General features: G+C 45.8%; 1 protein-coding gene across 6 annotated transcripts in view; it reads right to left on the bottom strand.

Moving 5' to 3' along the window:
• Nucleotides 1-24478, bottom strand: part of doc2b (double C2-like domains, beta) — a 209524-nt gene that overhangs the window by 64409 nt on the left and 120637 nt on the right. For 5 of the 6 annotated variants that reach the window (XM_072701925.1, XM_072701923.1, XM_072701926.1 and 2 more), the window contains one exon: nucleotides 18387-18569. In XM_072701925.1, coding sequence (XP_072558026.1) covers nucleotides 18387-18569 — 183 coding nt within the window. Of the gene's footprint in view, nucleotides 1-18386; nucleotides 19039-24478 lie in introns of those variants that run through there. The other variant, XM_023819494.2, reaches the window with a different exon arrangement.

The raw sequence follows: 24478 nt of genomic DNA, 5'->3' as shown, positions 1-24478 counted from the left end.
ACGCTATTTTGACTTTTCTCATTTTTTCGTAAAAGCAAAAATCCTCTTTGGATTTGTTCTCGGTTAGCGAAAACAGGTGGGGATGTAGGTCTTTCGTAAAAGCGACATGGCTTAAAGCGAACATTCGCAAAGCAGGGGAGACCTATATATGTGTGTCTCATCCAAGAGCAACATGGGAAAGGCTAAAGCCGAAGAATTAATTATCTTCATGAACGTGTACTTGCACAAATGGCAAATAAAAGTATCATTTTTGACTGCAGTAACTTGTATATTTCACATAGCCAGCTTTGCTCTCACTCCCAGGTTCAGCTCTCCACATGCAAACAGAAAGCGGCCCTCAGCTCTCTCAGCTAGCCCTTGTGCTGCGGGGAAGCTCCGCACCACTACTGATCAGATTAAAAGAAAAATTTACTTAGAGCTTGTGCTGCTCTTATAGAGAATAAACAGAGAGGCGGCAAGAAATTCAAAGATAAAGATAAAGGTCGGGGGGGCAAGAGCAGCTCTCTGAAGAAGTATTTTCTGGAAAGCTGGTCCCAAGAGACGGGGTGCATCAAACGAGAGCTGGACCTTAACACCAAACTCACAGCCTTAGCGTTAATGGGCCATGTTCTGCGCAAAATCAGCTGCCTTTTCATGATTTTTGATACACTGGCTTTGATGCCTCCTGAGTTCAGCCAGCAGAAGTCTTGTGTTATCGAGAACCATAAGTATGTGACTGACCTCTTCACCAAGGTAACGACAAAAACTGGAGGTACCTCGTATGCAAAAAATTTGCCAAGCTCAACAGCCCATGCTGTTCCGCATGACGGTGCATTCGCAGAAGTTTTACTGGGTTAGACGATTATGTGTTATGTCATATGTGCTCAGTCTATCATGATTCGTCTCGATATCTTTCAGTGTTCTAGGTTTTACGTTTGACATCTGTCCTTGTTCTTCAGTGATCTAGGTGCCTAGGGATGTGACCATGCAAAATCTCTACATCTGCTGCAAGAGACAGCGAGATCATTGGGACAGACACTGGGTAATCTAAACCATGTTACTCTAAAGGAAACTTTCTTGACTGTGAAGCACTCGTCTCCCCGTACGTCTCTGCCGACCTGGCAGCAAGGGGCGGATGTTAAACAAACTGACACAGTGTAAAGCACAGATTTTTCCGTGGGTGGGAGAGAGCGGTTCTTTCCGCCATGCGTCACTTTGTCATCCGCACTTGGTGACATGTGATTCTCACAGGTATGCTAAGCATTTCCTGCAACTGTGGCAAAGCCTGAAGAACAGGAGACTGATAAATTCAATCACTCTCAAACAACACAGACAAATGATTAAGATTTAATCCAATGCAGAATATTACAAGTGTGGTAATGACAGTAATACAATACCTTCCTGTCTGAACTGAGATGGCAAGTTATCCTGGAAAAAAAATCCAAAAGCGTAAACAGTGCATGTAAATACAAAAATATCTACAGTAAAATACATATCAATAACATATCAATCAATATTCTGTGCTCGCTTAGCTGATTCAGGGTCATGGGGGGTCCGGAGCCTATGGGTCCAAGGCAGGGAACAACCCAGGATGGGGCCCCAACCCATCACAGGTCACACTCTCACACCATTCAGTCACACACGTACACCAACGGGCAACGTGGTAACTCCAGTTGACCTCAGCATGTTTTTGGACTGTGGGGGGAAATAGTATCCATAGGAAACCCCACGATGACACGGGAAGAACATGCAAACTCCACACACATGGAGCCCTGGTGGAGACTCAAACCCTGGTCCCAGACGTAACAGTGCTAACCGCTACACCCCTGTGCCCCCCCTCTCATTACATTTCAGAAAACCAATTCATTTATCTAACCTGTTTCCCTCATGAGTACTGTAAGGTAGAAGAACACTTGGCTCAAGTGGCTGCAAGTTATTTGGCTTCATTATTATGATCAAACAAAGGGCACAGGAAGGAATAGAAAGATTAGACATAGAGAGGAAGAGCAGAGGGTGACAGAACAAATTCTGGGTGAATCACTAGACCAGAGTTTTCCAATCCGGTCCTTGGTGACCCACAGACAGTCCACTTTTTTAGGGAGCTGGGAGGAAGCAAAAATGTGGACTGTCTGGCAGGGAGCTCGGAGGGAGCAAAAACATTGACCTACAGTGGGCTCCTGAGGACTGGATTGGGAAACACTGACCTAGACTGTACTTCTTCAAAGAGAGTCCAGAATAAAGCCTGTATACCACCAAAATGATGAGACGATTCGAAAGATTTCCGCTGCCATGTTCTGGATTTATTGCCAATATTCTTCGGTTTTCTGTTTTGTAGAGATATTTTCTGTGTTATGTTGGACCACTGGCTGAACACTGATGTTGAGAAAGTACATTTCCCAGGAGCAGACATAGAAATAGTCATAATCTATTTGGATGCTCCTCTCATTCAAAAGTTGGACTTAACTGAATCAGTAAAGAAGGTCAAAAGCATATCTGTCTGTTTACACCAGACAGCAAACTTAACCCTGCATTTCATCTGTTTGGAAGACCCCCCCCCCCCCAGGTGAGTAAACAGATAACCAGCTGAGGTGTGTAAGATTGTCCGGCGTGAGGAAGGAGTTATATCACGTCAGCAAAGGGCAGATTGGGCACAATGAAGAATAATGGGCTGGTCAATGAAGGGGGCCCCACGTACAAAAAAATGGATGGGGGTGCCACACGATGACAGTGCAGAGGAAACCAGGGCAATAATATTGTCATTTGTCATTTTTGGTGGGGGTGCTGCGGGGGGATCAGTACTCTTCACCTTTTGTAACGGGCAAAGCTTTAATAAGGGACTGGACCCGTCACCACGGAGGCACAGGAGAAATATCTTAAAGAACATTATTTGCTCTCAGATGAGCTACACCGATGTCAAACTACCCATCTGAATTTTGACCTGGAGGTCATTTTTAACAGTTGCTAATTTTGACTAAAAATAATTCTTGGATGGAGGTAACGAAAGGATTATCAGTATATCTGAGGGATGTGTGTTTCATCTGTGCCGTGTTGTGGTATTTCTTATGCTGCTGAGTGACAGTTAGCATGACGTGCTCTGTGGTGACCTAACACCCACTGTCCGGACACCTCCAGCGCACAGACGTGACTCAGTGTTGGAAGAGGGTGGATTGAGGAAGGGGTGACAATGCTGTCTGTATACTTCATTAATGTCAGCTAACTCAAAAATCTTCTCCGTATTCAGTGGCATCCATCCCAGTCATTTTTAAAATATATCCTACAAGAGCAGCGCAAAAGGAACTAATTTTCAGCCCTGGAGTTTTACGCCCAATTTCAGCTCATTTTGTGTTCGTTCTTGGGGAGCTTTGATGCATGATGTCACAATTGAAGTCTTATTATCCAGATACATCTATTACTGACATTTCACGAAGAAATAAATAACAAATAGCATATCGAACTGTTTAAGCAGTCTGACTTTTTTGGCCCAGCCTGGCATCTATATCTGTCCATCATTTGAGAAACCTCCAGTAATTAGCAATAGCAAGCGATTAGTTGTAGAATTTTAAGCGGAAAATAATTTTGTATCTGACCAACTCAATTTTAAACCTGTCAAATTATTTCGTTTCTGACCAGCACAGCAGCTAAGGGGCTCACTGGGAATTCACCCGAGCCTTCCGATTGGCCACTCTGGACCGATACCAGAGTCAGTTCTCTTCTATAGTCTGAATGCAACATGTAGCGTGTATAATAAGTATTTAAGTCAGTCATGAACCCAATCCATGCCTTATGATGTTGTGAGCTGTGCTGGAGTTTACTGCCCTGCTTTACAGTGACAGCTGGCTACACACAGATAAGACGTTCAAGGGAGACTGACCGATGCAACGGAAGGCAAACGTCTGCTTGGTGGAAGTTTGGGAGGACATGTCGTCACCGTAGGCCGATGGCAGGATCATCGTCTTTGTCGCGGCACAGCGATTTAGTTGTACATCTGTGGCGGGAATTCTGGGCCAGATTAGATGAGATTAAATTTAATGTCCAGCCTGTTCATGGAGGCTGAGTGAGAGCTGCCTAAAAACGTGAAATGAGTGACAAAATGAGAACAGAAGCAAGAATGTAGTTTAATTGAATTGAATTTTTTTTTTTGGTTCTTGATTTTTAATAGTTGACTTGTATGTTGGCTTTGTCTTTATGATATTTTTGGTTTATACGTCTATTATTTTGTAATGTAATATTTCGAAAACCAATACAAGAAGGTGACCCTAAGCCTATGTGATTCAGACTCTTTATGCCGTCTCCTTTTTTATAAGTATTGCCTATCACAATTGTTAGTAAATAAGTTTAGCAGTGATTTTGTCTTCGGAAGGTATTACCGCAGCAAAGAGGAGAGAACAAAGAGCAGGAGAGACCGATGAGCAGGAGAGACCGATGAGCAGGAGAGACCGATGAGCAGGAGAGAACAATGAGCAGGAGAGACCAATGAGCAGGAGAGGCCAATGAGCAGGAGAGGCTGTGGCTCAAAGACCACCGAGATAACAGAGCCAAGAAAGACCCCTGAAGCCTCTGTTCTCCTTGCCATGGGACAGTAACACACCTGAGAGGGACACCTTCATCACAAGATCAGTCACTCTTCATTGGAGACAGATGCTTTATGCATGAACCCCACCCGGGCTTTGGGCGCTGTGACGTGGTGGACTGTACCCTGTGCTTTATCCTCGTCCCGGTGTGTGAGGTCTAGGCTCTGTAGGCGCCGTCAACCGCTCAGAATCGGTTTGACGGCTCCAGACCGAGACGCAGAGCTGGAGAAGCAAAGCTGCGATCAATAGACGAGCTGCTGGGGGAAAGGAAGCACATTTTGTGAAGAACCTTCTATTTAGTTGAATTAATCAGGCTGAACCAGAGCAGGCTTCAGAATAGGCACTTTCATTCAACTTCAAACCATAAGTACTAGTTTGTAATTGGATAATACATCCAAATGTGAGCCTAAGCAGAGAGTAAGAGCTCCTTAAGCACCATTTCTACTATTTTTTGGGCTTCAAGCCTTCCGGTCCAACATGAGCCTGTGTTTTCTATTTTAGAAATGGAACAATTACAAACTTGCCATCTTCTGCCCTGATATATTGTTCATATTGTTCTCCATCCCATTTTCTTTCTCGATTACGATTCCTTAATGATCGCCACACAGCCGAAGTCACGTCAAGTTTCATCTTTGTTACTGTCATCAGTGCCTATTTAGGCTCGGGTTGGACACACATCGATACTTGCAGCTAAAAAATATGTCACCACCAAAGGTTAGGTGTGACGGCAGAGTTCTGTCTTCCAAAAGATGATGCAAACTACTTCGGTCCCTGGTTTGCGTTTAACTGTCCGATACAAAATGTAATAAATTGTAATCGTAGCACATACGAAATTTTTGTGAATTCAGGTGGGTAATGAAGAGGCAATTAAACGAAATGACAGCTATATACAGAAATCTCATGAGGACCAACACCAGAGACTAATGAGACAAATCTGTGAAGTGACTTTGCAAGCTATTTCCGCGAATGCATGGACTGCCGTTGGTGCAAACAACACTGTATAAAAATCTTAAATTATATTCTTTCACCTCCTTGTTTTGAGCTACACATGTGTTTAAGTATCTTTATTACTGGTGTTTTTGTAATGTTGTTGCTGGGATGGTTTCCAACGGTTACGCATATAAATTAAAATGGAAAAGCAAAGGGAGACTTAAAACCCATAATTTCATGTAGTAGTGCCCGGTGGTTCCTTACGTCTTTCATTCTCTGCCATGAAACCCGAATCTCTGTCCAACCTAAGGGGTCCCTCCTCCAGGGACTGGGACCCCAGAGTAACTGGTATCGAAAAGCTGGCACCGAGATGCAGCACAAATGACGGCTTTCGAGAGGTGGGGCTAACAACCTGTATGAAGAAGCATTTAATACATCCAGAGGCACAGCGACAGGACAGGCAAGACAGACAACCGTTTGGGGCCCCGAGCTGGGAGGAGGCCCTCAAGGCCAGCTGATTATGTCAATTCTGTTTTTCGTAAAAGTGAAAATAAAAGACTTGTGTCTATTGAAGTCTCTTTGTCCATGTTATTCATATGAACTTGCTAATATGCTGTGAGGAAACTCACGCAAAGAGACACTGCATGTAAAAACTCCCGAGACTAAATTTGTGATGTAACAGCGCTAACGTGGCACTTTGCTGCCGTACACAAAACCTACAATGATACAGAAATGGCTCAACACACTCGCCAGAATACACTGACAACAAACATGTCCTACATTGTGCCACTTACAGCTCAACACTGAACATCAAAGTATTAAAGTATCAGAATGATTGCATTACACAAAGAAGTGTGAGTCACTGGCTCTTAGGTAGCCATGTTTGAATGACACACTTATCCTAACTCATTTCCAATCATTTACGGTACGTAATTCTCCCTGTCTAGAACAATACTTGAGTGGGGACAGAGACCTAATTTTTTTTCCTCAGTGTTTGCATCTGCTCTAAATCCTGGCTTCTTAATAACACTATTAGCTTTCCTCAGCCTCTCTGCCCTCCTGGGATATCAGTTTGCTGCTGCCAGCAAATATCTGTTCAGAAGCAACAGCGTCGCGATCTTCAACTTGTCCTTCTAATGAACACGACACGTGGAGACTTCAACCTGAGCGTTTTTAAGGATAATTACGCACCGAAAGCCCCTATAATCGCAGCAGTGAGATGTGATATTTAGTCACTTACCAAGCAAAAACAGTAGTTTCAGTCAAGCTTTTGTTACATTGTCATTTTCAGTAAATTAATGGGATTAGATAACTAGCCTTGCCGGGCATATTAGCTTCCAATAACAAGTGTGGTTTTCAGAAACCAAGCAGAGACTTTCAGAAATCCCTTGAGTCCTACATTTCACCTGACATATATTTGATCTACAGCAGTGTTTCCCATCCCTCGTCCTCCGGGACCCACAGACGGTCCATGATTTTGCTCCCTCTCAGCTTGCTGCCAGACAGTGAACAATTTTGCATGACTGTCAGTCCCCGAGGACCGGATTGGAAAATACTGATACACAGGCCTCAGTACAGTTCTCCAGGAGTCATTTAGCGTTATTTCTTTGTCAGAGGATTAACAGTAAGATATGAAACAGCATAGTAGACACTGTGGTCTATACCCATGATCAGAAGGTTGATGGTTCATATCCTGTGGTCGACAGAGTGTATTCTCCGTTGGGCCCTTGAAGAAGGCCCCCAACCGAGGGACTCGAGGGACTGAATGACCCTGCTCTCTGGACTATCCGGAATTTCAAATGAACACGTCTGCTAAGTAAATAGATGTAAATAAGATTGATGATTCCCTAACGTTAACTCACAGCAATGTGTTGCGAAATGGATTAATTCCAGCCAAGGATTTTAAGTTATTAGGACGGTGGCTTCAAACATGCGTCTCCTGCTGCCTGGTCTTTCAGAACCATGCTGGTGTTTTTTGATTTCCAGCAGCGCAGTCATGCCACTATGACGGTCCCAGCCAGATGTCCTCTGCCTGCTAGTGCACACAGGCTCATAGCCGCATCGGTGTGAAAAAATAAACACCATAAGTCAGGATGATAATCTTGGGCAATAAAGCACTGAAATGATTATTAATATAGACATTTTAATTTCTCAGCACATGCTCAGCACAGCGAGGCTAAGGCGCTGACTCGCAAGGTGCTGACTCGCATGGCGCTGACTCGCAAGGCGCTGACTCACATGGCACTGACTCGCAAGGCGCTGACTCGCAAGGCGCTGACTCGGTGGACGTATCTAACCGAAAGCGGTACGAAAAAAACGAAGGCAAGTTCTAGCTCAGTTCTATTTAGTTACCATAAAAAATCCAGCACTACCCCATAAAGGAACCATCACATGGCTCAGACACAGTGTTCTCCATGTAGCTCACACATAGGTCACACAGGGTCTCATCTTCTATTGTATGTCATGTGTGTTTTTGCAATGTTTGGGTACGGTTTCCCGTGTTAATATGCTGAGTGACATTTTCCTCTTCAACAATGTCAGTGCTGCTGCATTAGCAATAAAATGACGTACTCTAAAGGGTAGACATTTTCCCAGTTTAGTCTTCAGGCGCGTGTCCTTTCAAGTCAAACGGTGCTGCATCTGTATCCAGTACAGCTCACTCATAGCATCATTTCAAAATTCAACTTCATAATATTGCATTAGTTCTCATAATGTAGAAATTAGATTGTGGCTAAATTTCAATAAAAGGGGCTTTTCGTTTTTAATCTCCAATAATCCAAATCCTCTCTACTTAGGTGTACAAAAATATCTCTCCTCCTAGTAATAGTATTGAGAGTGGAGATCTCATCGTAATAGTAGGCTGGATGAGTATAAATAGGCAGTGCTAATCAGAGGTAGATAGTCCAGGTCCGGAAAGTAAAACTCCAGACCAAGATTTTGTTTCAGCCAACCAGTTGAGTATAAAGAGTCACAGTCACAGTGTACTCAACTGGTTGGTTAAAACAAAATCTTGGTCTGGATTTTTACTTTCTGGACCTGAACTATCCACCTCTGGTGGTAATGCAAATTATACAACTATATAATCCCAGCAAATTTCCTGAGATTACATTACAGGGTAGATCTCTATAATGGAAAAGTTGGAATAAATGCATTATTTAGGTGGGTTCACAGTGACTATAATTTTTTATGAACTTACTTTAGTAAATGTTCCAGTTTGGGAGCAGGCAAAATGAAAGAGACACTCATTCTGACCCTATGGATTCCTCAGATATGACATCCAGTGCAGCTGGTATCCAGGGAGAAACTGCAGACTACACAACTGCTGGAGATTATGAGGCACAGCCCAAAGAACTGGGTCACATACCCCTTAAGCCTCAATCCACTTAGAACTTCAGCTAATGTTTTTTTTTTTAAATATGAATACATCTCCAAAAAATTATTTGACTCTGTGATGCTGTTAAGTTTCCAAACAACATGGGTTGTCTGCGAGTTGGAGCTAATTAACCTTTTGCTGGCTAAGATTTTTCTGAGATTCGTTTATCTCCATGACACTCTTAGAGAAGCTAGCCTTGGCTGATGGAGTTGCCCAGCGCGGCTCTAAACGTTACGCGAGGGGGGGGCATCGCTTGCCACTTAGCTCGGAAATGATAATTACTTTTCGCCACATCGTCTTCAAAAACTCTCAGGCAACCTCTTGTGTTGCTGGCTGCTCTTTTCTTCTGCGGTCAGAGGGCCATCGCAATCTACTTGTCACTGTGCCAGGGACAAATCAGACAGGGCTTGTACTTGTTAACAATTGACGAAATAACCAGGTGACATCAACAGGCATCCTGTTGTTCCTGGAAGTTCTTGGAGTCGCCTGCAAATTAACATCGTCTCCCTGACACCTGTGAGTGATGCTCAATGTCCCGGAAATCTGTCGTTCAGCTGGCAAGTAGTGTTACTGCCAGCACCCGGCTTGGCAATTCTGTCCAGACATTATACCATGGTAAAGGCAATACTATTCTGGAATTTTCCAATAAAATTTGTTGAGCAAAAGTACTGTGGTATACAGTATTAACGTAATACAGCCCGAGCCTAACCAGCACTCCTCACCCCCATCGTTGTCTGTTATCTGCCTCCCTGAAATCAATATGCCTAAGGTAGGATGTCTGCATTAGCTCGTACCTTCTGGATAAGAAACTCATCAAGCTGAGATGAACCTGACTGGATGGCTGTTCCTGGAAGCAGTGTACAACGTGACGAGCACAGCGCATATGAGGAAGTCCAGCGACGGTGCTGCGAGAGGCTCTGGTCTGAGGCTCTGGTCTGAGGGTCTGTCTCGCCAGTGATTCCTGACCTCGGCACCGTTAATGGAGAGGCTAAGCGTGTGCGATTAAGCACAGCAGATGCTGTTATTTAACAGCTAATCGTGCTTTGGTAATGCTGGCCAGACGGAGTGGTACTGAAGGCCATAAATTTGCCTCACTTGTACGTCACTTTGGTCTAACGTCTCGGCTAAATAAAGCAAATGGAAAATGGAAAAATACACCAAATGTGAAGCCCTAGGTTGTGGTTCAGCTGTAACAGGACTCCTGGACACTACAGAATATCACCCCTCAATCCACTCTGCTGGTAGTAATCGAAAAACACTCTGGGTCTTTCGCAACATGGCTGCCGTCCTTTGCCGTCTCTCAAATCAGATTTCCCTCCCTCACTCGCACCATGTGACAGGGTTGATTTTTCATGAGCTCTGTGAGGCAGAGGGGGTTAGTTATGGGTAGGCGGAGGAAACAGGTTGATGGCAGCGAGGGGGGTTGCTGAGTTTCGGCAGTGGAGTGAGTGGAAAGTGGACGACTGAGCAGGCAGCGCTTGACGTGATGGAATACCGAGTGTTAGCTGACTGTTTGGGGGCTGTTAACAGAATCAGTGACTCATCACTGCTGCGCGAGTGATCCAGGCTTCAGAGCTGCGAGAAGAGAGTGGCCAGTTAACCCTAAGCAAGTGGAAAATTCTAGGGTACAGTTACCTGTTCCATTCATTCTCAAACATATAAACAAGTGTCCTCCACTAAAAGCCAGATAAATAGCAAAGTAAACAGATTAATGAGAGAACAACTGTGCCAAACATGCTATTCCAAAACTCTTGATGTTTAGCCACTAGAGTCCCATTTCCAATATATTCCACACTTTGCGATTTTATCATCTCGGAGGCATTTGGCTAATTCATTAGAAACCCTGCTTGTATAAAAGTAAATCCCATCCGGATCTAGCAATAATACAAGGATTTGTTGTCAGTATAAACTGACGTCAGTCGGCTTTTTCCGGAATGACATTTATGAGTTTGAGCACACAGTCAGCACTCGATGTCACACAGACATCTCTGATGCAATATAGTTATTCTCACATTTCAACAGCCAGCGAATGACAGGAGTCTCAGCTGAATTATGTTGCTCAGTAGACTTGAGCTTGTATGAGGGGGTGTTGGACTTTATTTATTAGTTATGTAGAATGCTTCCCTATCTCTGGAGGCTAATATCAGTTTCCTGTCGTCAGCTGAAGTTTTCCGCAACTGAGATGCTGTGGGTGACAAAAATAGTGATTGGACTTGGTTTTAGCAAAAGATGTTGCTCAGATTTAAATGTCTGGTTTTACTTACACAAGTTTTATAAGAAGTTTCACTTTTCGCGATGAAACAAGTAAAGAACAGTATTATCAAATGCTAGTTATTGTCAAGCATCCTCCAGCAAAAATGTTTCAGCAAAAATGGCCTTAAAATATTGAAACTGTCTGGAAAGGTCATCTACGTGGTTAGGGAGATACAAAGCAATATCATCAAAACAAACACAAATATCAGTAAAATGCATTTTAAAATTACTTGCAAATTACAGCGTTCTATTCTCAAAGTGATATCTTCATGCATTTACTTCTGTTTTAGTTGCGACTGTTACTCATAGCCCTCATCAAGTGAGTAATTATCCTGCTTGTTTTGTTATTCTTGCTCCTTCAATAAATCCTCAGTTAATGACAAAAAATATCAGAGCTATATAAAGAAGATAATCACATGAACTCTGTCCTTCTGTTAGCCATTTCCATTCAGAACGTGCAAACAATGCAGACTCTGTGTCCACTTAGATTTTCTGATGCAATCAAAGAAGTGCAAAGCGCACATGGAGAACAGAGCAATACCTTTGTACGGTTAGTGAAAGGCTGGCAAATGGACAAGAGATCATATTATTTACCGGAGAGAACTGCATAGCATGGGGGGGGCGCTCCAGTCTGGCCCCCAACAGTGCAAAAACACGCTGAGGCTAATTGGAGTTACCAAACTGCCTTTAGGTGTGCCTGTGTGAGTCAGCCCCCCCCCCCCGTGACCCTAGGACAAGCGGTTACAGAAGATAGAAGGACGGATGAAACGTATAGCAAATATAATAAAATATATAATAAAGAGTGACATTACACATTTTCATTCAACTTCACCATGAGATTTTTTTCCCCACTCTGTTTTGAATCAATAAAATTACTACAGCAATTAGTTATATTCAATCATATTACTGCTCCCATTGCTAATAATATCTTCCATTCATCCAACCTTCCATAACCACTTAATCAGTACACTACGAATCCATAAACAGAAATCCTATATTCTTATATTTTATGCATTCAATATAATCTAATGTCTTGGATAGGGTCCTGACCAGGCCTGTGGGCTTCCCCAGGCAGCTACCAGCAACAGGCATGGGAACTCTATGGTCGGGATAGACATGCAAAAGGAGAAAATATTATCCAAAAATAAACTCTTCTTCATGTTTATGGTAAAAAGCTGTCAAGTGGGAGAGAGCAGGCAGGCATACAAATCAAATACAAGCAAGAGGGCTGGACCTCTGCCGGCTCATGCCACGAGCTCCTCCAAGATTTGTATTGTGGTTATTTCAGAAGAGCTGGGTTTTTTTTCTTCTTCTGTTTTGATATTCATTACAGTGAAACTAAAATGATTAACATCCAAATTTCTGCCATGTGTGTAATTATTACAGCATGGCAAAAACTATGCATATTTACAAGCAATTCATTCCAAGGTCCAAAACTCACCCTTGTTTCTCTGTACTGAAAATAATAAGTGCTCATGTTGTATCACAAATATAAAAACATCGAGGAATGTCTCGGGGAAAAAAACAGCGAAACTGCGAATGTGTTAGACCGACAAAGTGAGATTCTATCAATATTACGACTGGCAATAAGCCTAGTGTGGCCCGTGATTCCACCTAAACACTCGTAACATGTGACTTTCGGAATATGGCTCTGGCGTTGATGGCACTTTCCCACTCTTGTTTGGAATCGGTACCAGGTAGCCGCTTTCCACAGAAACTGTAAAAGATCAATAACTATCCGCACTTAAAAGGCGACAAAGTAAAATGTGTAGTGTGTGTGCATTACTCACAGGGAACAACAACAGAAGATCACCACTTACTCATAGCACATTCAAGTGAGCGATTCCAGAACATCATCGTCCGCTTTCTCAAGTGTCCTCATTTACAAGAAGGCAGTGTTTGTTATCTGCCCGCAAACATAACCATGAATATCACATTTTCTGTCTCTGAAAACATGATGTATTATATATTTGGTATTTATGTGCATGTGCTTGAATCGATGTTGATATTCATATTGATAAAAGTGTCCTGCTGTTACCTCTCATGTCAAAAACAAATACAAATACATGTACACAGTGGGCGTACGCAGAGTGACTTTGTGCTAAAAGGTAACAGAATGTATATGTAAGCATTTATGGTAACACTTGAGGGGCTACAAAGAACTTCTCAGCTACTACTCAAGTAAAAATCATGAACTAATTCAGTAACTGCATGAAATACATAATGAACCACCATGACTGATTAATGATAAATGAACATGGTATCAGTATATAATTAACACTTAGTTACTGGTTAATTAATGCATTAAGTAAGAGTGTACTACTATATTTTTTGTGCCCCCTCAAGTGTTGCAGATTATTTTATTGTAAAATTTAACTACATTCAGAAATTTACTTATCAGTTTTACACACATTTGGCATTTAGACAGAAACACTAAATCTGAATTCTATTACCATTAAGTCAGGTATAAAAACATGAATACAGTACGTATTCTCAATCTAATTTCCAAATTCAGTGTCGAACGATATATCCAGGAACTACAATGAAGAAATACAAAAAAACAGAGACAGACTTCAATTTCTGCATACTTACGTATTGTAAATCGACTTCTATGTAAATGCACTTTATATGTTCAGGTTACGTTAAATTCGGACGAATGAGGCCTGAGGAGTATATAGAGTTCAATATTTCACATTTTTGAGCTTCGCCACACCCATTCGACAGCATGACAATATGCTGCATTACACCATTAAATGTTTCAGTCTTCTAGGCATATTTTAAGACATTGCATTTCTTGGTTTTCTCGCAGTATTTGTCATCAGTGGCTCCAATTCATTGAAACCATGTGCAACATGACTTTTGAACTGTAAATGCACTGAATGAAGCCGTACTATGGCATTGATTTGGGACAATATCTTCCCATTCATTCTGTTCCGCGTGTAAGCTAGTTAACACAATGAAAAAAATGTCCACTGCTCATTTCACAGTTTGTCCACCCAGATGGTGCCCACTTGTTAGACGTTTTACAAGCCAAAAGATGTGAATAAAGACAAAAATATTGAATACAAGGTCTTGTAATAAAAAATATAAAAATGCTAAAAATATTAACTTTATTTAAAATGAGTTCTGCAATTCAGTACTACCTACCTGTCGCTAATCTCACTCTATAGATGTAGAATCTGGCTATTAATGTTTAAAGGGATCATTACTATGACCAAACTGATGCATTTTCAATGGCTTTCTCTAATCCACCTCTTCAATGGCAATTTGAATCATGAACAAATAGGTTACATGTAGTCAAATAGGTTATACAGAGAACTGTTATATCAAAATAGGGCTTACAAATCCTGCCTAAGGTCCAGAAAAAGTAGGATGCTCTGTATTCTGCCTCTGACTGACAAATGATAGCTTGGGAGATGCTTAATAGGGTCCTATGATGTGGCTCAGAAAGATCTGCCCATGATTGGTTATTTCCCTCAGTAATAGAGGGTTAGACGAGTGAAGCATTGCAGAATGACAAATTACGTGAAAAGTGTCTTTTGGGACATAAAGGTGCAACAAACTGTAGCTACAAAGGCGAAACAGATTCTATCCAAATTTCTCTGAAAAATATCACTAGTGAGTCGCTTACAATGTATGATTCATGTCTGGTTTTACTGACAAGGAACAGCCAATCCACGTTATCAAGCATGCAAAAATTGCCCATGTGCCAGGCCAGTTATTATGTGTGAATGACAGAAGAATGTGAAAGGGAAGTAATGCTGCTTTTCCTAGATATTGGAAAAAAAAACCCAATAAAAAGCAAATGGTGTTTAGAAATGTTCTGATTGCCCTGTGAGGGCAGAACCAGCAGGAGATGTCGTTTTCTTCCTCAATTAAAATCTAAGTTGAGAGAAATAGAGCAGAAAATGTTACTTTGGGTGTTTTTTAATCATAGACATGCAAATTTGTCAATACTGTAACGACAAACTGGAAGCCCACAGTGTGGGAATGGTGCTGCCAAACAGGTGAGTGTTGTTCCTAGCAGGTGTCTCTTGGGGCCAGTTATTGCAGTTGACTCCATTTCACTTGAAGGGCTGAAATTCTCTGTGGTGATGGCGCATTAGCCCCTGTGCTGCGCGCAGTGGGATGCCTTCACAGTGCTATGCGCAGTGGGATGCCTTCACAGTGCTGCGCGCAGTGGGATGCCTGCACAGTGCTACGCAAGGTGCTTCTACATAATTTCGTTTGACTTCACCTTGAGACCCTGAGACAAGGTGTCAGAAAAGCTGAAAGTGTTGTGTGATGTTTTATAGTTATGGGGACTGCACCCAGTTTTAGAAGCATGGCGAAATGGGAGAGTATATATCAGCATGGCACCAAACTGAATTAGGGCTGCATAATCTCACATCACGATATTACATCGCGATATGTGAAATTTATGCCAGTAACACCGTGGTATTTATGAAACAAAAAAGGAGATGAAATTATCTGCAATAAAATACAGCCAATAGAATCTGTTATTATCTACCAAAAGTGTGACAAATAAGTTTATAGTATTGCCATGAGTTGTGTTAACAGACACAAAGCAGTGCTGACGATACACTGTATCATATAACCCGAGTGTCTAACATCTGATCGGCTTCATCCAACATTACATGTCATGGTTCATGTATATTTCTTTATATATTTCTGCAATATTCAATATACAATACTGAATACTAACAATGTCCATTCATCCATCTGTCCATCCATTTCTCCATCTTCAAACTGCTTTCTTTGGTGAGAGTTTACAGTTTAGGTGTTTTACATTTTGAATATTTAAGAAATAAACACTGAATACAACATATAATACTGTAATATCCCTGCCAGACAGTCCATGTTTTTGCTCCATACTGGTAGCCGGGAGGGAGCAAAATTGTGGACTGTCTATGGGTCCTCAAGAACTGGATTGGAAAACACTGATGTACGCAATTCATCTAATAAGTCCCGCTACCATGACAGCGGAATTTCATCTTTGCGCTCATTAACGCTCCGCAGCACGTGGCGTCGAACCATATGCTGGCGCTGAGAGTGACTCGGTGATTGGACGACGTTCGCATCTGCCGTCGTGAAAACTAAAGCGGAGTGGGGAAATCCCCCGCAAGGGCAGACGAATACCGAAAACTCTGGGCCTCCCGCGCCAAACAGATGCGCTCAGGCTTTAACGGCCCTTTAAGGAGGCGCCTCGCTGTCAATGTGCCGTCAACGGGCCAGCCAGTGTGGGGATGGTGAGGCTCAGTGTGTTCTCAAGGCAGCTGGCAGCGAGGGCGTATCGGTGAGCGCGCAGGGCAGGGCTGTCTGCGGCGGTTGACACCGTTTAGCTCGTCTGCCCCTTGCGAGCCGCTCACTGCCCCCCCCCCCACTCTGTGCTTCTACATCGCATCCGATCTCTCCTCTCCTGAAGTCCCCCGTTCCTCAGGGCGTCTCCCCGGCCACCACGTGGGCTCTTCTCTAATTGCCAACTCCGACGATAGATGCCCGATCGTGACTAATTGTTTTCTTGCTGTCTGCCGATTCCTGGCTCCTCACCCGACGGCGGTGGCTGGTGAGAGACGGGTGAGCTACATGGTGACATTTTACCTTCTGGAAACGGTCGTGACAATTAGCCCAAACAGCCAGAGCTCAATCTCTCCCATAATGCCCTGATCCTGACACAGACGCATGTCTGCACGCTCTCCTCAAGTGGCTGAATGGTGCTGTTCCGCACTGCAGACACTGCAATATTCTAAGCAATCAAAACTATAATAAAGTGACACAATAAGAACAAACCACAAGGACTCTAAGAATGTAGAGGAATCTCTCTGCAAACCATCTCTTTATGAGTACTGGAATGCTAGGTCCTCAGGTAGATCAAGGCTGGTGACTTTTATCTCTTTCCTTAATACAGGACAGTGTGGCTAATGTAGGGTAAGCAAGAAACATCTGCGATGGTGCCTGGCAAGGCGCTTTCAAACTGGGATTATAATCCTGAACAGAGGTGGAAAGTTCAGGTCCAGAAAGTACAAATCCAGACCAAGATTTGGCTTCAACCAACCAGCTGAGAATAAAGAATCACAATCACCGAGTCTGGGTACTCAACTGGTTGGTTGTAACAAAACCTTGGGCTGGATTTGTACTTTCTGGACCTGAACTTTACACCTATGCTCAGGATTAAAATCTCAGTTTGAGGCCCCTCGCAATTTGCCATGGGCTGCACCTCCCAGGTTAACCCCCCCGACTCTTGACGCCGAAATCGTCTGCGTCTCACAGGTGGTGGGTAATTAACCGGAGGGAGTCTTAATTCCCAACCTGGAGACGGTATCTTGCAGCCTGCTGTACAGAAACAACTGCAGAGTGAAATCAGCTCTTCCTGACTGTCATCAGTCAGGGCGAATCGCACAAGCCCGGGTTTAATGGGTCATTGCCACTGCAGACCTAATTCAACAAGTAACACAGACAGTCTGACTGAAAATAGAGAACAGAAGAGGCGTGTATTTCACACAGAAGCTTTGCTTTTAAATGAGAGACAGCATAATAGAAATTTATAAGCATGCACTGCAATAGACAAAACCAGAACCATAAGACATTTTTCAAAGGTAATTCAGAGTGAAAAATGTATTAAATACAATAAAGTTTAGATTCTTTTGTGTTCAGAGTCTGGTTGACCAGATTTTAGTGCCTTTTCAAGGATGCAGATAAACTTCCACTATGGATAAACATTAGATGAAAGGATGTTAAGACTTTGCATTAGTAGTTAAATGCGCCGTTATGATGAATGTGAAAGCAAAGCGACAGAGACGCGCATTACTGTGAGCGTGCGCTTCCCTCAGGCATGACGAACGAGCATGGCCGCTTTCATTTGGGAGATTAAACCTTTCAGATGTGCAAAGCAACACGGTGCTCCGATCAAGTCTGAGAAATGCGCGCAGACCGAAATCTGATTCATTCCCTGCTTGACATTCAAAGGCATAAAGTGAAACCAAAAAAAAGAAAGAAAAAAAATCATGTCAGATGATGATGCACAGAGCGGACAAGCCGACCGTTAGTATACACTTCTCCAACCGTGAAATTATGATATAGTAGGTAAGTATCGGTTGTGACCTTGTGACCTCATCGCTTTCCGGTGCTGGTCCTCTGAGAGAGACGCATGGCACAGGATTTGTGGAGGAACAGCCATAATTGCAACAGTTGGTTGGACAGAGATGCACAAACACAGGAGAGGAAGCGACGGGTAGGTGGGGGTGCTGGTAGCAGGTATGGAGGGGGGGGTGGTCACTTACTAGAGTCGTCTGAGTCGTAACCCTCCATATCTGGCTCCTCCTCCTTTTTGCTGGGCGGCGGCGCTGTGGCCCCTAAGGCACGATCCTGGTCCTCCTCATGGCGAGCTTGCTCAGGGGGGGGGCCCTCGGACTTCTGGCTGGAGGAGGAGTGCAGGGATCCCGCTCGGCTGAGCGCGGGGGGTGCTACGGGGGGGAAACCCCGCGGGTAGCGGGGAAAATAATCAGATATCTGCTTGATGGGCTGTATGGGGCCAGGACAGACATCGATGGCCATGTGCTCCTGGATGCTGATGGTGGTCTTCTCGCCTTTGCGGAGTGTCATGCATGCGGCCCTTTGGTGACACAAAGACCCGCCAAGTGAGGAAAGACAAAAAAAACAAAACAAAAAAAACAAAAAAAACAATGAAAAGGAAAGTTTAAAAAACAGAGAACAGCAGGTTGGGGGAAAAAGTTGTGTTTTCCTTTAGCGAAAAGCTCAAAAAAAAAGAGGATGTCCTCCTGATAGTGTCTCCTGCTACTACTGGACCTCAGATACCCGACACCCGGCTACATGGAGAGACGCTAAGCTGCTCGCCGTCTCTCTGCGACCATGCTTGTCTGCCTCACGGTAACTGGCTGCTCAGAGAGCTCAGCTCCAGACCCTGCCGGCGAGTGTGTGCGTGTGAGGGTGGAGAGAGAGAGAGAGGGAGGGTGGGGATTAGACGGAGTGTGGGGGGGGAGGGGCCAACTGATGTCACTGCTTAGCAACCGAGCAGTAAACAGGAACCGTCGGCGCGGCTGCATAATTGTACTATTAGTCTCCTCCATCTGTCAGCGGGAGGATCTTCGGTCGCTGTGAGTGGGGGGTTTGGGGGGGATGGTTTAGGGGTCGAGGGTTTGAGTACAGCTGGCCCCTGCTTTGTTCTGGGCCCACCCTGTAAGACAATTGCTCTCCTGCTGGGTCCCTATCACGTAGAAGACACTGACCAAGCAGTAAATACGCAACATTAAAGGAAAAGCAACAAGTAACTCCAAGATTCACAAACAGCAATATTAAAAAAGTTGTGAATGCCGTTCTGCTTTAGTGAGGCTCCCTGTGAGGCTCGTAGGACATAAAGACGAGCCGTTTCAGGGTAGGTTAGACTCCCAGGGTCCATCTCTCCCATTCCCCACTCCGCAGCGACGCCCGCTGTCCGCTATGCGGCCGCACGTAGCACGGGGCCCTCCCAGTAACCGCGTGTAGCACGGGGCCCTCCCAGTAACTGCGTGTAGCACGGGGCCCTCCCAGTAACAGCACATAGCACAGGGCCCTCCCAGTAACCGCACGTAGCACGGGGCCCTCCCAGTAACCGCGTGTAGCACGGGGCCCTCCCAGTAACAGCACATAGCACGGGGCCCTCCCAGTAACTGCGTGTAGCACGGGGCCCTCCCAGTAACAGCACATAGCACGGGGCCCTCCCAGTAACTGTACGTAGCACGGGGCCCTCCCAGTAACTGTACGTAGCACGGGGCCCTCCCAGTAACAGCACATAGCACGGGGCCCTCCCAGTAACAGCACATAGCACAGGGCCCTCCCAGTAACCGCACGTAGCACAGGGCCCTCCCAGTAACCGCACGTAGCACGGGGCCCTCCCAGTAACCGCACGTAGCACGGGGCCCTCCCAGTAACCGCGTGTAGCATGGGGCCCTCCCAGTAACCGCGTGTAGCATGGGGCCCTCCCAGTAACCGCGTGTAGCATGGGGCCCTCCCAGTAACTGCGTGTAGCATGGGGCCCTCCCAGTAACCGCGTGTAGCATGGGGCCCTCCCAGTAACCGCGTGTAGCACGGGGCCCTCCCAGTAACTGCGTGTAGCACGGGGCCCTCCCAGTAACTGCGTGTAGCATGGGGCCCTCCCAGTAACTGCGTGTAGCATGGGGCCCTCCCAGTAACCGCGCGTATCACGGGGCCCTCCCAGTAACCGTGCGTAGCACGGGGCCCTCCCAGTAACCGCGTGTAGCACGGGGCCCTCCCAGTAACCGCGTGTAGCACGGGGCCCTCCCAGTAACCGTGCGTAGCACGGGGCCCTCCCAGTAACCGTGCGTAGCACGGGGCCCTCCCAGTAACTGTGCGTAGCACGGGGCCCTCCCAGTAACTGTGCGTAGCACGGGGCCCTCCCAGTAACTGTACGTAGCACGGGGCCCTCCCAGTAACTGTGCGTAGCACGGGGCCCTCCCAGTAACTGTGCGTAGCACGGGGCCCTCCCAGTAACTGTGCGTAGCACGGGGCCCTCCCAGTAACCGTGCGTAGCATGGGGCCCTCCCAGTAACCGTACGTAGCACGGGGCCCTCCCAGTAACTGTACGTAGCACGGGGCCCTCCCAGTAACTGTGCGTAGCACGGGGCCCTCCCAGTAACTGTGCGTAGCACGGGGCCCTCCCAGTAACTGCGCGTAGCATGGGGCCCTCCCAGTAACTGCGTGTAGCACGGGGCCCTCCCAGTAACTGCGCGTAGCACGGGGCCCTCCCAGTAACTGCGTGTAGCATGGGGCCCTCCCAGTAACTGCGTGTAGCACGGGGCCCTCCCAGTAACTGCGCGTAGCACGGGGCCCTCCCAGTAACTGCGTGTAGCATGGGGCCCTCCCAGTAACTGCGTGTAGCACGGGGCCCTCCCAGTAACTGTGCGTAGCACGGGGCCCTCCCAGTAACTGCGTGTAGCACGGGGCCCTCCCAGTAACTGCGCGTAGCACGGGGCCCTCCCAGTAACTGTACGTAGCACGGGGCCCTCCCAGTAACCGCACGTATCACGGGGCCCTCCCAGTAACTGTACGTAGCACGGGGCCCTCCCAGTAACCGCACGTATCACGGGGCCCTCCCAGTAACAGCACATAGCACAGGGCCCTCCCAGTAACTGTACGTAGCACGGGGCCCTCCCAGTAACTGTACGTAGCACGGGGCCCTCCCAGTAACTGTACGTAGCACGGGGCCCTCCCAGTAACCGCACGTAGCACGGGGCCCTCCCAGTAACCGCACGTATCACGGGGCCCTCCCAGTAACCGCACGTAGCACGGGGCCCTCCCAGTAACCGCACGTATCACGGGGCCCTCCCAGTAACCGCGCGTATCACGGGGCCCTCCCAGTAACCGCGCGTATCACGGGGCCCTCCCAGTAACCGCGTGTAGCACGGGGCCCTCCCAGTAACTGCGTGTAGCATGGGGCCCTCCCAGTAACCGCGTGTAGCATGGGGCCCTCCCAGTAACCGCGCGTATCACGGGGCCCTCCCAGTAAAGTTAGCAGATCCTCAGGTGCTGAGAAGCGGGCTTCACCCCCCAGAGGCTGCACACGTGCTCAGGGGGAAGGACAGAATAACTGGTGATTTCTGTGGGAACAATGGGCCATATTTCAAGATCAAAATACCTCTGGCGATTTATCCTTCGTATATTTCAAATGAAGGCTGGAAGAATTTGAATCTAAAAGACAGACAGCAAGATCAGCTAAAATATCACAAGTCTCTTTCAGTCTGAGATAACAGAAGCAGGGCCCTGAAACCACTGGAATTTTAGCAGATCAGCAAGAGGTGCAAATAAACTTATTTTTTGATAATGCTTTTCCTTCAGTCACAATTTTTATTCATTAAACTACTAGATTATGCACTTGCTTAATTCAAATGAAGTGCAGTAGGGTTCTACCTGCGTCCTTCACCACTACACCACCTGCTGGAATGTATGAGCATTGCACTCACCCTCCCACTCTCCCCCAGCACCGGTGTTGCACCCGTGGCCGAGATAAGGGTGCGAGCCTCCCCTCTCCTGCCATCCGCATCCGCCCCGCTGATTCATTACAGGAGGAGAGAGATATTCGGTCAGCCTCATCTCCTCCACTCACTGAAATCAATACCTGTGATCAATTCTGCAGTCACACTGCCTACTCCTCCTGCCTACAGAGGGAGCACTAATTCTTCGCAGATATATTAAGAAATATCCTTTTTTTATTTTTTCCAGGTGGTGGCAAATAGCTTAACTTGGTTATGATTTTCCCCTTGAACGCCTCTTTCGTTTTTAAATGCCACACTCAATCACTTAAATCATTAAAATGAATAGCGGCCTGGTTTCAGATTAATTCAATATAAGCCGGGCCGCGTCTGATGAGAGCATAAAAATCAGACGCATTTTCAGAAAGGCAAGACATTGCGAGCAAAGCTCACTGCCCCCTCGACTGCTGAGGGTGCAGGCAGCGTGTGGCGAAATGGCTGGAATCCTTTCACAGACTGTACGGAACATAAGGATAATACTTGGATTTTTCCCGGCCCACGCAAGCGACACCTCACCCACGTGTGCATTTAGGGGTAGTTTGTCAGAGAAAGGGTGCCAAGACAGAAAAATATGTTTTCTGGAACATTCCTCACAGACAAGACTTGGTCGTTTGGGCTGTTCCTCCTCACCGCATCGCTGACGCGAGGTCTTACCGGTTCGGCCCAATCGCCTTTCCTTCCTCCCCCAAACCCCCGTTATCGCCCAACTGCAGAGAGGAGAAGGATCTTTTACTCCGCCATTATTTCATCCCTGTACGGCTAGTAGGGGTGCATTATGCCGTACGTCTTTTTTTACCAGCATGGCAGAGTAACAGCCTAATGCCGCGCGTCCCGACACGGCTCGCGCCGAGGCCCACTCAAGGAGCGCGGCCCTTAAGTACTAACAGCGCACGGAGCCGCCATGTCATAAACGGATTAGGTCTGGAAAAACTACGGCCACTGATGGGCCTATAACTCCCCACGGCTCTTCATTATGCGCCGGCCGCACATCCACGTGCTGAAATGAGCTTCCCGCGCGACTCTCCGAGCTACTGGAGAAAGCGGCCAGCTCCAGACATGAGGGGGCACCTTAAACCCTTAGACTTTCTGCTTAATCTGCAGAGGAAGCATGCGGGTTAAAAGAATATAGAATTACAATCTGGTAGTTGAACGAACCATTAAATAAGCAGAGACACCCCATTCAGTGACCCGCTTTACCTCACACCCTGTGCATTCTGGGATAGGTTCTCCTATTCAGTGTTACGGGGGTCTGTAGCCTATCCCAGCGGCTACATGTGCAAGGCAGGGAACAGCCCAGGATGGGGGCCATCCCACCGCAGGTCACACTCACACACCATTCACACCTACTGACAATCTGGAAACTCCAGTTCACCTCAGCATGGTTTTTGGACCCAGAAGAAACCCCCCCATACCCAGGATCCAACCAACCTTTTTAAAAAAGTGCCTGGGGATTCTAGGAGAGCGAGGTCAGTAATTTCCCCTTGAAATATTTGCCAAATCATAATTAACTATCTGCATTTATACGTTTCCTTTACACCAATTGTCAGTAAATTTTAACTATGATTTTTAAGATTAGTTTAATCCAAGAAAACAGTGGGGATAGTATTGTGTTTCACTGGAAGTGGGGATGTCATAACAACAACCCATGCCCAGGACTGCCCGGGGAGAACATGCAAGCTGCACACACAGAGCTGGGTGGAGACCCAAACCGCAGTAATTGTGAGGCACCTGCACTAACCAGCCTGCCGGGAAATATTTACCATATTCTGCCCACTACTCAGTCTGCTCTCTCTTGCCCTCAACACACACACACACACACACACACACAACCTTCACTTCCACAGTATAAAGTTCCTGTTGTGGATTTTCTCTTTGTTCATTCTCGTTGGCTTGCAAATGCATTGTGATAAGGGACCTGTTTCATTTTTCCCTGGGTGTGCGTTTATAGAAAGAAGACAGAACAAAGCAGATTTCTGTTGAGTCAAGAACTAGCTGTTATTTTGCAGCAGCTGGAAGGGAATACAAAGTCAAATGAAAAAGAATGTCAGAAAATCATTATTTAATTAAATCAATATTCTACAGGGTTGCAGAATGCACTGGAACTACCTGTGAGGATTTATTGATGCTAGCAGTAAATAATAAGATGTAAGCAGAGAGCCACGATTCTGGTTTTTGGCGCTGAATTGCAGTTCAGTGTTAGAGAAATGTTTTATGAAAGTTTTGAACATTTCTGAATGCAAGAAATGACCTGCACGCAGCAGGAAAACATCTCAAACGGGAATAACTGTTGAAACCATTTTAATTTGCTTTCAAGCACATGAATCTTA

This window comes from Paramormyrops kingsleyae, chromosome 18 (assembly GCF_048594095.1).
Source record: "Paramormyrops kingsleyae isolate MSU_618 chromosome 18, PKINGS_0.4, whole genome shotgun sequence".
Lineage (NCBI taxonomy): Eukaryota > Metazoa > Chordata > Actinopteri > Osteoglossiformes > Mormyridae > Paramormyrops > Paramormyrops kingsleyae.
The sequence above is the reverse complement of the archived record's forward strand: the minus strand, read 5'-3'. Positions and strand labels throughout refer to the sequence as shown.